This window comes from Notechis scutatus, chromosome 1 (assembly GCF_049901735.1).
Source record: "Notechis scutatus isolate UNSWTSFEM ecotype Mainland chromosome 1, rNotScu1.2, whole genome shotgun sequence".
NCBI lineage: Eukaryota > Metazoa > Chordata > Lepidosauria > Squamata > Elapidae > Notechis > Notechis scutatus.
In genome coordinates, this window is record NC_142009.1 from 180,528,501 (window position 1) to 180,541,805 (window position 13,305).

General features: G+C 36.5%; 1 protein-coding gene across 1 annotated transcript in view; it reads right to left on the reverse strand.

The window, feature by feature from the left end:
- COL3A1 (collagen type III alpha 1 chain) overlaps positions 1 to 13,305 on the reverse strand; it is a 77,850-nt gene that overhangs the window by 45,903 nt on the left and 18,642 nt on the right. Inside the window, exons 2-4 of the mRNA XM_026668018.2 lie at positions 8,105 to 8,310; positions 4,099 to 4,146; positions 2,072 to 2,173 (exon numbers count right to left, since the gene is read on the reverse strand). Coding sequence (XP_026523803.2) covers positions 2,072 to 2,173; positions 4,099 to 4,146; positions 8,105 to 8,310 — 356 coding nt within the window. The remainder of the gene's footprint in view (positions 1 to 2,071; positions 2,174 to 4,098; positions 4,147 to 8,104; positions 8,311 to 13,305) is intronic.

Genomic DNA, 13,305 nt, shown 5'->3' on the forward strand with positions numbered 1-13,305 from the left:
GAAAGTCATGGGGATTGGTAGATTTTTTTCAAATTCCAATTCTGTTTGTGTCAGGTTTTGCATCATAGGGCATGTTCTAGAAAGCAAAAGTCATATTAACTTCAGCATGGAGTTTTAATGTAAGAATTGTGGTGAGATACAGAATGCTTGAAATTGCAATAGGAACTATTGCCGTTATTTATTAGTGAGGTCATTCAGGTGGGATCACTTTCAATATTTCAATTTCTTCCCAAGCCTTTTACAACACAGACTGAACTGCTGTTTATGAGGTAAGCTACTCATTTATTTCTCTCCCATTCATTGGTTGTTTATGCCTAAAGTTACCATATTGGACTCTATCTTCTCAGACATACACTTCACAACAGAGAACGAAACAGCTTTGACAATTAGCATTTTTAGACATGCTTGTCAATAGACAAGAAAATGAAATGCCATGGTGAGAACTCACTGCAGTACCCAGCAAGCTAAACACTGGAAAGCAGGTACTCATGTGAACAATTCAGGCAGAATCGGTACCCACAAGCATTTGTTACAAGATACTTGCATAACATGGTGGGAAGAGAAAGAAAGAAAGAAACAAAATACAAGACATGGCACACCCTGCCACACATCAAAAAGATTTCGGAAGCAATCGAATGCAGCTTCTGAGATCAGCAAGTGGGCATTGCACACCACCCAAAGGCTACCATAGGTGGACAAATAATGCATTATAAATATTGTTTTGAGGTGGGAGATACTTCCAATATAATCTAGTGGATCCGCTGCATGGATTGCCCCTGTGACTATGTAGGACAGAAGGGGAGGAAGCTAACCACCAGATTGCAAAAAAAACAAGCAAGTAGTCAGATGAGGAGACATGAGCTCATTGGTAGTGTCACATTGCAATGAACAAAGACATATATTTAATTTTGCAGCTACTAAGATTGTTGGATGAGCAGGCACAAAAACAGTCAGGGTAGTGATTGAAGCCTGGGAAATGGGCTTTGTCAACAGGAATGTTGATTTACCATCAGCTTACCAAGTACTTAGGAGGCAAGGGGTTGACAGCACAAGGAAACAACAGCCAGTGACTTAATTGCTGGCCATCAACAACTAACAAGCCACATATAACCAGACACCTTATGAATATTACCACACACCAAATAACCCAGGACATACACTCTACTGGAGAGATGTTCCCTGAAGATGGCCTCTAGCATGAGTCCAAAAGCTTGGAAGACTAAATCTCTGGTCCAGGTGACCAACCCAGATTGGATCCTGCTAAAGTTTTTCCTATTTCTTTCTCAGACTCTTCAATCTTTCACACCCTGTTAATTGGAGGTAACCATTTCAAGGTTATTATGCAATATCAGTCTGGAGGGAAACATTCATCCCTGAATATATTTAAAATGTTCAAAATGACAAATTGTAATTGAATTTGTTTTGGCTACTTTTTAATATTTCATAATAGTTATCACATGGCAAGTCATTTTCATGAATTTGGTTCAGAATCACTGAGAGCTTGCCAGAAGCATGGATTTCCCAAGGTTGGAAGTACAGGGTACATGCAGATTGACTGCTTCTCCAATTCTCCACAGCAATATCTCTTTGATGGTCTCCTTTAATTTAGATTTGCTGTGAACAACTCTTTCAACGTCTTCATAAATTTGGAAATATATTAATATCTTATAAACTAGCTCTTTAATAAACTACAGACAATTATAGTAACATATGGCATTATCTACAGAATGTGTGAGAGTAAACCTGATTGCCAAGCTATATGCTGCAAACGTGTAACATTTAGATTTTGCCATCCAGAATGATTTTTGCCTTGCTCGTTCCAATTTTTGCAGGGGTTCTGAAGAAACAATACTTCTAATTATTCCCCATGCCATGATGGCTGGGGAATTCTGTGAGTTGAAGTCCATGCATCTTAAAGTTGCTGAGATTAAAAAAACATTGATCTAATTCATCTTTAACTTGAAAAAAAACCTTTGTTTTTTCTGAATAAATGGCATGCCAAGCACTGCATATTAACATTTAAACACAAATGAAACACAAAAGAAAAGATAATGGAGATAATGTTACTTACAGTTCCATCTGGGCAATTTTGGCAGATTCCAGGGGGGCCAGGTTGACCAGGGTCTCCTGGCAGGCCAGGGATACCAGGGGATCCATTTCTTCCAGGTGGGCCCTAAATATAATTTTAGGGGAAAATGGAAAAGAAATGAATATCATGCACAAATATTCAAATGGTTTCTTATTTAGGTAATGCATGGAATGCTAAACAAAAGGAACCAAAGTCCTATTTATTTGCCTGTGTGCACCCCGCCCCCCAACAATATAATTGTAGGTAATTAGGGAACTACAATCCTTGATATTGGATTGATGCAATCATTTTAATAATAATACCCTGTTTGTTATATCAGCTCATATGTACTGACTTATCAGATCTACTCATTTTCTAGATATATTTCAGTTGGGTTTAGGGATGGTTCTGGTACTGAAATTGCCTTGGTCATTTGGACCAGATCCAACTTTGCCTTCTGGAGCTGGGAATGATAGTGGGGGTGTGAGCTTGAGAAGTGCGAATCCTGACTAACCCTTATCTTTCAACAACTTTTTTTACCAAAAAGTGGCGGGCCTAGCGACCGGGGGCCCGGTAGGCTTGTTCCGCGGACGGTCCGGTCCGCGGACCGGCGATAGGACAATGCGGCAGTTGTTCTCAACTGTTTCTTCACTATGGATGCCCAAGACTTAACTCAAGATTTAAATCATAACATTTCTTCAAGCTTTCTGGAACCCTCTGTGATGACATTGTGGGCCCCAAAGGAGTCCATGGATCATAGCTACCAAAGATGTTGTTCAGATTAGTCTGGGAGGAACATATCAGCCCAATTAAGTAGACTGAATTCAATTCCACAAGATGGCTAAAACTTTTTATTGAGATTTGTTATAATAATAAATTTTACAAGTATGATTGTGCTGTACCTCCTCCTTCTTTTCCTCCTCCTCATAGTTCAATAAATTAGGGAGGTATACTCCTGAGCCACTTCCTAATATTACCTGGACATTCTGGACTTTAAAAAGTGCTTTAACCTCTTTTGCCTAGACAAGGGAGCCTTCCTGTTTCCATCTACTCTGTAAAGAATAATCTTTCTTACTCTCTACAGAACAGCCTTGAGGTCATGCTAATCAACAAACCAGGTGGTGCTAGGAAATTTCTCCTCAATCTCATAGCATTTAGCACTTTAGAATAAATGTCAACTGAATGCTGATGACATCTAGCTCTTCCCCAAAAGGGTCTGGTGAAGAAATAGACTCAGGTAATGAATTCGATGGGACCAATAAACTGGGGCCAATAAAAGCCAACTTCTTTAGGACCATAAAGGAAGTCCAAAAATATCTTCTACCCAAGTCAATTTAGGAATCATTTAAAAAAAGGATTCACGGTGAATGGCATCAGTTTACACTGAGGTGTTAATTCAAACTTTATGTTATTAGGAGAGATAGAAAATTGGGTAACTTGTGCCATGATGGTTACAATTTTGCAGTGGAGATGTACTGGCTGCAATGAAAAGTCAAGGGTAGTGCTCACTCTTGAGTACAATACCTTGAGTAGAGAGGAATAGAAAAGAGGCATGTCATTAACTTGTTGCCTTGGAATTGGTACATTCCTTATCAGTCTTTCTACCTCAGCTACACTTTATGCCAATTGCCTTATTTCACATCAGAAAAACTATCACATAAGCAGTCAAAGTAAATGCCCTGTGACAAAGATAGTGTGGTATGGAAAAACCTCAGTACTTCCTCAACAAACTGGTAAGTGGGAAAATAAAACTCAGCCTTCTATGTGTCTTTAAAATACAAGCAGGGACCAATATTAGAACAACACATGTATGTGTTTCAATCCAGACAAATGAGCATATTGGATTGAAACATATTATTAAAACATGCCTTTTCTGGAATAAAAAAATCCTTAAAAAAACAAATCCATATTGTTTTTAATGGAATGTTACAAATATATCTTGCATAAACAGGGTAGATTGAGCTGTCCATCCTTACTGTATTTTGAAACATTTCTATTTTCAAGCAAAGGAACACATTAATTGAACTTACGGGGTCTCCTTTTTGACCTTGGGGCCCCCGGATTACAGTTTTTTCAGGCTAGAAGGGAAAACAAAACACTGTCAGCCTCAGCAATAAATATAACACAAATGCAAATTAAAACAATTAACCAGAATTTCAAATAATACAAAAGATATAATCAAATGAGTGAAATGATATGGATATATTGGTACACAATTGAGGGTAAGCAGACATAACTTTACAACCTCCAGAACATGTTTCATGTATGGCTTACAAATCCAATAGCTGTTGCCAGCTACTAATATGACATTATCTTGCATATTTTATATTTTATAAAGTATGTAAATTTAATCCCAAGAATATAATGAACCAGTACTGAGGATTATCATCTTTTTCATCTTTGTGATGATTTTCCTTTTCCTTCTCCTTTTCTGCTCAATATTTTCATTACTTTGGCCACTGAGAATGATAGCGTTTTGGGTGAAGTATATGTTTAAATTCCAATATAATCCATGAATACGGAATATCATTTTATAGAAGTTCAGGAATAATTTGTAATGGTTTGGTTGGGCATCTGGTGTACAGAACAAGAGATAACTATTCCCTCATGTACAACCTCTGGGAGAATAGATTGTGATATACTGTAGTTGTTACCTGATGAATCCTGAGGTTTTGTTTTTTTTTACTCATACTTAATTTACTTGAAAATGTCTAAGGTTTTATTTTAATTTCCTTATCATGATCTGAATAATCTATAGGGAAAGAGTGGAGAGAGCATGAGGCAGTACAAATAGCCCCAGTCTATTCTTTCCCCAATAAGATATGACTGGAGGTCTGAAGGTTATTTGAACTTGAATGTATTTGCATGAGGACAAGTGACAACTTTCCATGTGATCCAGCACCCTGATTTATGAAGATAATAGGTTGTGTGAAAAACTATACTCAAGTTCAAGCAACCATGAACAAATCTCCATTCCAGATTCTTGGCTGAATATCTGGAGATTAGGGTGAGTGAGAGATTAAGCCAGACTGCATGCACTGCTGTCTTCCAGCTTCAGGTTGAAGTCCTTCAAATGTAGTAAGATTACAATAGCCAATCCTGCTATGGATCTATACACATGTGGTCTTAGGTATGTGAAAACTATATCCAAATCCATAATTTGGCAGACATGTTCAAGGTCTATGTGCTTGCATAGTGTGTTAATGCTAAAAAAGTCAAGGCAGACTTTGCCATCTTAATCCAGAAATTAGTAATTTAGCATAATGGCATTATGCTTATTTTTAAAAGCCTATTGCTTAGATGTGAACTAACTTGGCCCCTGGAATATATGAAGCTGTTGTCAGGTTAACCAAGCAGGCCTGGCCTTGGTTAAAGGTTTGGTATCAGCTCACAGTGTCTCTAATTGGATGCCAGACATCCAGAAGTCTCCCTTAGTGAGCAACTGGGCAGCTGAAATTTTATTTTCTCCTATTGTCCTAGAGTGATGCTTTCTCATAGACACAGATGGGAAGAGAAATGACCTCAAGCCAATTTGTGTCTACTTTGAAGCTTTTCCTCTATCCATTGAGACAGGCCTGTTAAAAAACTTTGTAAAAGCCTTCCTTGCACATGGACCTTCCATTATTTGCACTCAAATAAAAGATTGATTGTACGGCATATTTATAAAAGCATTACCCTTCTTTCAGGACACTTTTGTGTGAAAAATTCATGAATGCATGCAAAGTATGACAAACAACAGTGTATTATGTCAATTTATAGAAGTTAACAATTGAAATCTAATCCATAATGTCTTTTCTGAAGAATACGGACTTTCTTCAACCTGGACACTATCAAATGTGATAGCCTTCCATTTCTATATTTCCTGTACAGCGTAGCCTCTGCTGATGATTCTGGGAATTGAAATCCACTGCTTTGGACAATGGACAGTTGAGGCAGTAGCTGAGGCCTTCTGGGAATCCTAAAGTTGGCAAGGTTGAGGAACACTGGTTGGAAATTGTCAAAAATGCATAAAGGAGTTTTAAATATATGTTGGAAATGCAACCATAAAGACAGTATTTTTTTTACCATATTTGGTGGGCTTCTGACAAAGCAAAGAGAAAAAAAAAATACTGGGACCAGATTTTTACTTTAATTCAGAAGATCATTCAAATAAATACAAATTTGACACTGGATATTTTCCTTTTAGGTTTGATGGACAAAGAACTGATGGGGGGGAGGAATTTGTTATTATATATGTTGACAGAGAATCTTATAAGTACAAAGATGGAAAGGCATACTAGTTCCCAGAAATGAAAAAGTGAATGGTAAAGATGATAAAATTAGCAGAGATGGCAAAACTGGCTTTTAATTAATGGGAATTTACCTAGTTTTGTTTGTATCTGGAAACTTTTTTTTCAGGACTAAAAAAGATAAAACTTTGAGTTTAGGTTTTGATGTTTTTGTTACAAAAATGACTTGAAATGTTGTGAAAACAAAAGCTTGAGCTATTTTTATTTTGCTACTCTGAAAGAAGTCAGAAGTCATCACTTTTCTCTCTCTTGCATTTTTTACTTTCTTTTTTCTTGGTTTTCTAACTTTTTCCTGTATTGTTTATTTTATAATAAATTTTTTTTTAAAAAAGTGAAACACTTGGTTGGGGAAGCCTATATAGTTCAATTCTTTATATATCTACTGAGAAGTAATATGCATTATATTCAGCGAAATCTACTCCCATATATGTTAATCTGGGCATACGACTTTACTTTTATTTTGTAGCTGAATAAAATGAACACAGGACTTTCAAATCATTGTGAGGAAAGAAGCAGTGAGACATCTTGATATATAAAAGAGACTACTAGTTATGAAATAGTTCCATAACTTAAGTTAAAAGTATGCATGTAAAGCTAAAATGGATAGAGATACTCCATTTTACAAAAGTTTCCATCTTGACTCAATCTGACTCAAGCATCTTGAACATGTTTAATTGGCAGAAACCAAGTGTTCTGTGTGAACTTCTTTCCAACCATCCAGGCAATATGGGAGAGTTCCAGCTGAATTTCACTCTCAGCAAATCAAGCTGGGCCTTCTCTTGGGACTGAGTTTAGTGTTCTTTGGATCCATGTCTTTTGGCTGAAGCAAATATTCATAATACGAGCCAGGCATTCAACTAAATAACAAGTCCAGGCCAATTTTGAAATGCTCAGCCATTAGCAGCATCTTTCCATTGGGAAAGTGGAAAGAGCAATTCTTGGGAGCTTGCTGTGAGACTTCCTTGGTCGATCCCTGGTTGGAAAGGTTTGCAAAAACAATTTTCTGCAGGATGTTTTGGCACTTTGTATTCTCTTCTAACACTTCAGGAAGGACAGAGGTCTCTGTTATATACAAAAAGGAAGGATGTGAACCTTCCTGGGCCTCCATGAAATGGTCTGCTGGATTGTGAGGTGTGGTTTTGGAGCAGGGATGGACAACCTGCAGCCTTCAAAAACAGATTGTACCAACAGATGTTGGTCTAATTTGAAAAGTCTCCCAGCAGTTCAGATTTTTGGCAAAATCAGTGTGTCCCTCCCTTGGCAACCTGCTTAACTGGAAAAGACACAGAGATATAGATAGGGATGCTGGGATGGGGAGAGAACAAATGGAAGAGAGATTGGGAGAGGGAGAAAGGGGAAGATCAACTCTTTCTGTTGTGATCCTTTCTACTGATATTTGTTCCCTGGTAGATAATAGAATGTAGACCTATGAAAAAAAGCACCCTGGAGATTTTGTTCTCCTGTAGCTCAGATTATTTAGACCTTTCCTACATTACTATCGCTTTCTTTAATTCAGTGTCCAAATCTTTTGAAAAGAGCACCAAAATATTTAGGGCAGCTAAGTTCAAAAACAATTGCATTCTATTTCAGCATGATCTTGTTCATGCCCCAAAGATTTTACTCTTAAAGTTGAGCAAATCTTGTGAAATCAAGAGCATGGAACCCTTTCACATCTAAGCACTAAGGTAGAATTGATGTTGATATGAAACGGCATGAAAATACAAGCAAACCCAAACGTGGAACTTACAGGAACTGCTGTTGGATTTGGACAAATAGGGCAACATTCTCCAAATGGAATCTCTGGATTTGTACAAGATAACTCCTTTTCTTCACAAATGATTTCATCACAAAGAACAGATCCTGAGTCACACACGCAAATTTGACATGGTTCTGGTTTCCACACGTCTCGGTCAGAATACAATTGGCCAAGGTGGCTGCATTCTCCGTAAACAACTGGGAAAAATATAGACAGGAGAAGGGGAAAAAGGAAGAAAGGGGAAATATTAATTACTTGGATTTCACTACATTGATCAAAGTAAAAAAATAACAGCAAGTACTAATAAAACATAAGCAAATTATAATTATGACCTAAATGCTCTATTTGTAATGTGTTCAACATGTCCGTCCTTGAGAATAAAATTAAATGCATTGTCATTTATAATGCTCAAGCTGGTGGCAGCTCTTGGCTGACCCTGGGCTTGGAAGAAAAAAATAGGCCTGGGCCTAATTAGTACTTGGAAGATAGGCCACCAGAGAATGCCAGAGCTGTGGGATGCATAGGGGAATATAAAAAGGGGTTGGAAGTAGGCAAAGGCAAATCATGTCTACCATATTGCCAAGAAAACGACATGAGCATGTATGAAGTCACCAAGAATTCAGCTTGATTCTATGGAGACTTTATTAGTCATTGCTATGAGAGCCAGCCAGGCTCCCTAGAAGTTAATATACTCCTAGAGAAGATGCAGATTTGTCTAGAGGTAGACTTGCTCATGTTACTGTGCACCATTATGAGAATAACACTTATGCCATTTAGCTCAATAGGGACAGATCATTCAAGATTCACATCACCTAAAGTTGTTCTGTCAGTTAGATGGGTGGTCTCTAAATTAGTTTTAGTTTACTTTATTGTCCTTGCACCTTGTACAATGAAATCAAACACCATTTTCAGTGCACATCATGACCATGAAAATAAACACAAACACACTTCCTTCACACTCCACACATTGAACTGAAAACCCGCAACACTGCACCAGCACTGCACTATACAGTAGAATTCAAAAAAGCTACTGCCCTGGGATAGAAGCTGTTTTTCAGCCTATTTGTGCTTGTTTTTATTATTCTGTACCATCTGCCAGATGGTAATAGTTCAAAAAAAGGGTTCCCAGGATGAGATGGGTCTTTGAAAATATTTTGAACTTTCTTAATGCAGCAGGAGCTATAAAGCTGTTCCAAAGAGGGGAGAGGGCAATCAATGATCTTCTGGGCAAAGACATTAACCCTCTGGAGTGCTTTCCTATCTGCCACTGTGCAACTGGCAAACCATACAGAGGTGCAGTAAGTTAAGATAGATGATATGTGATAGATAGATGATAGATAGGGGATTGATAGATAAATAGATAGATAGATTTCACTTGTCAAGGGTAGAAAGAGCGACAGTATCTGAAAACCAGGAAGCATGAGTACATCTCATCATCAAGAAACTATCCTATTGCAATCTTTTTCTCCTTCACATCTTTAGAAAAAGTTATCAATGAAATCTATTCCCCCTACAAATATATTTAGGAATATATTTATTCTGCTAATGGCATTTATTCTTCTGAAAAAGAATAGAACATTCTATTCTGAGCACCTTTGGTAAAAAATCTGGGCTTTTGGGCTCCAGATCTATTATGATTGTTATTTCTGTATTGTAGAATATTAAGCCCATCTCATTATGCTCACTTACTCAGTCCTTATGTATGATGGAGAAAGTAATATGGTCTGTGCTTTCAAAGCATACTATAAATGAACTCTGCTGTGGTCTTGGAATCATACTTTATCAACAATCAAATATAGAGTAATTTTTCTGCCTTATTTATGTATTCATTTGCTGGATATGCTACTCCAATCTATGTAATCTATGATTCTGAGTGGCCGATAAAATCTTGTTCAAATTACAGTTACAATGCGCTTCAAACAAAAGGAATAATCAATGGCCAAAAATTGTAGTATTAGTGTGTGTGTGTGTGTGTGTGTGTGTGTGTGTGTGTGTGTGCATGCTCTTTCCAGCAATTCTAATTCCGCTCACCCTTTCCCCCACAAAAAGATATTTGGGATAGCCAAGTTCTAATGTGAATATCAATAAAGAATTTGTGAATATCAATAGGGAGGGAGCTTGTCTACTTTGATGGTATAAGTGGAGTTGGTTAGGATGCTCCTCCCCAAAAATGAAATCCATCTGAGAAGGTTGATCACAACAGATGAACTTCCTCAGGAAGAAACCAGATGGAAATTCATCATTTTGTGATAGCCATTTCATTCATTCATTCATTCATTCATTCATTCATTCATTCATTCATTCATTCATTCATTCATTCAATTTCTATAGCTGCCCAACTCAAGAATGTGACTCTGGGTAGCTTACAATTCTAAAATTATGAAACAATTTAAAAACATGAAAACCATAAAAACATCTACAAAAAAATATATTATCTGAGGTGCATTGCAATGGGTACCTCATCACATGCTTTGCCTGCTCTTTGCTGCTGGAAATGATCAGATAACAAAGCTATTATACAGCTGGGAAGATCAAATATAAAAAATATATACAAAAAGATGTCTGAATGATAAAAATCAAAATAGTTTTGCCTGGGCAAATCTATAAATACTGGCCCACATGCATATATAGAGATTTTAACGCTATTACTTTAATACCTTTATACAGAAATGGTGTACTAATCTTGTGTGTGAACTTTCAGGAAAGACTAGAGGCTTTCAGCTCAACCATCTTGACACAAATCATTTTAGTCATTTCCACATTGTTAAAAATGTAATAAGAGGGCATGATGGCTCTGTGTTTAAAGACGCTGAGCTTGAGATAATAAAATGTCTTAATATTGAAATGTAGATGTTCACTGAAGTATGAAAGTAGTATAAATATATATTCTTAGATTAACATATACTTATATTTATATCCAATGTTTGCCCTTTATTGTCACTATAGTTTAACACAGTTAATACATACAAGGTCCAAGATTTATATTTAACTTATTCCAAACAATTTAATTATCTTTAAAATAAGAACAACAGATTGATTATGTTTTCTTTGAGCAGCAAGGGAGAACTAAGAAATTTATGATTAAATCCTACTACAGTCCAAGTTATCTGGCAGAGTGGATGTTGAACTTGAACACTTGACCCAATCAAGTAATGACTAAAATCGTCTTTCATAACTTCCATTTCTTATTTGTAAAAAGGAATGAGAGAGAAAAAATAGGAGAGAAGAAAAATAAAGAACAGCAAAGCTAAGCTATGAGAAGGACCCTCTGTTGATGCAGCTCAAAACTACATTGGCTCCCAAGTTACTGGAACCCAGTAGATAGAATTTTAATATAAACAGATGCAACTTGCTCATTTAAAAGGGGCATGGAAATAAGGAATACTTCCTAAATATTTATTTAAAAATAGGTTTAACATAAGTAACATCCTCCCAAATAAGTTAAGTCTTTTGATCATACAGATATTGCCAGTAATGTTACCAGGCTTGGCCTATATAAAATCCAGACAACTGACAGATGACGGCAGTAGATACATAAAACTTTAATTCTAGTGGCTATTAGACTTACATAGAGCCTAGATATAAAAGCTTTAGGAATTTTGCAGTAAGACACTCCTGGAAGAATCAGTTCTTCAGAATCAGAGAATATATTTATTTCTGTAAACTTAAAAAAAAGTTAAATAAAAATTATCCTTATTGAAAAAGAAGGAATCCAATAATGTTTCATGTCATTCTCTTACTGCCCAGGCAGTGGCACTATTGACTAGATAGAAAATAACATTGTAGAAACATCTGGTTGTAATAACTTACAGCTTTGCTTCAAACTGGCTGGATATTGTTAAATTAGTTAAGAACTAAACTGGAAGTGCTGACCTAGAAATCTTTGAAACTTTTGGAAAAAGTAAAATATTGAGTACTTTTTTCCAGGAGAATCTTCCATGTTGGTTTTTTTGCCAACTGAAAAAAACCCTGCTAGGTTAAAATGTGCATCTTTGTCTTGATTCAGTATAATGTAGTGGCCTGTCTATTGTATATCTACAGTTCTTTACTGGGTACAACTAAGCTAACAATGTTTTTAAAACAATGGGTAGTCAATCCTGCAACCTGAGTTTCCTGTTTCTGTTTCCAGACTGCAAGGATGAAAGAAGAACATTACAATTAAAGAACGGCTTATTTTGTTTTTTGTTGTAAGAAGAGGATAGTGACTTCAAAGTGTTTTCATATAAGAGGAAACGACTTTGTATTTAATGGCTGCTTTATTATGTAACCATAAAAGAAGGATTAAATCAGAGGCTGATAAATTCTGTGAGAAATGGCTGTGGGGTTCAGAAATCTGGAAATTCTTCAGATTGTAAAGATGAACCATGAGAGATGAAGGACTCTTCTCATTAACTATAAATTTCCCTTCTCATTAACCATGTTGGTGGGCTTCTAGAAGTTGTAGATCATCAACATCTGGATAGCCATCTAAGCTTTCTATTTGAGGCTGATTTAGTAATTCCCAGAGACACTGAAGGAAGGAATCAGGAGCCTAACTGGTGAAGGGTTCTTCCTGCAAGCTTGATTTATCAACCATGATTATTGCACGGTATAAGGAAAAGGACAGCCCCAGGCATTTGGGTAGGGTGAGTGAGAGAACAGATAATAAAACGTATATTATCTTTGTGAAATTCCATCCTTTTCACACTTGTATCACCATATCATACAAAAATGCGGGTGGGGGGGGGAGGACCTACATCATGTCATGCCACACATTTGGTCATTTTTGCATCATCATAGGTTGTACAAGTCACCTAGGGAGGGAAATATAAATATCAGCAAAACAAATAAAAAGCCATTGTCCAGAAACCAATATAGAATCTGCTATATTTATACTCATTTATCTAATAATTTCTAGTTTGGGAGCTGGAATGGGGCCTTTGTGTGCTCTAACTTGGAAATTTTGGGGAAATCAAGGATGGATGGCTTTATTCCTGGCACACTATGTATCATCCAAGTTATTGTATATAATTTTCTTTTTAAATAATGATGGGAATTGCTTGCCAGCTTTTGTATAAATAAATTATATGTTATTGAACATCTGGAAGACATTTCACAAAACATAAAGAAGCGGAAGGGTTTTTGTTTTTTATTTTTAGTATCAGAAGAATTTGTAGCATATTAAAATTGCATTTCCTAACTTTTCAGAATTT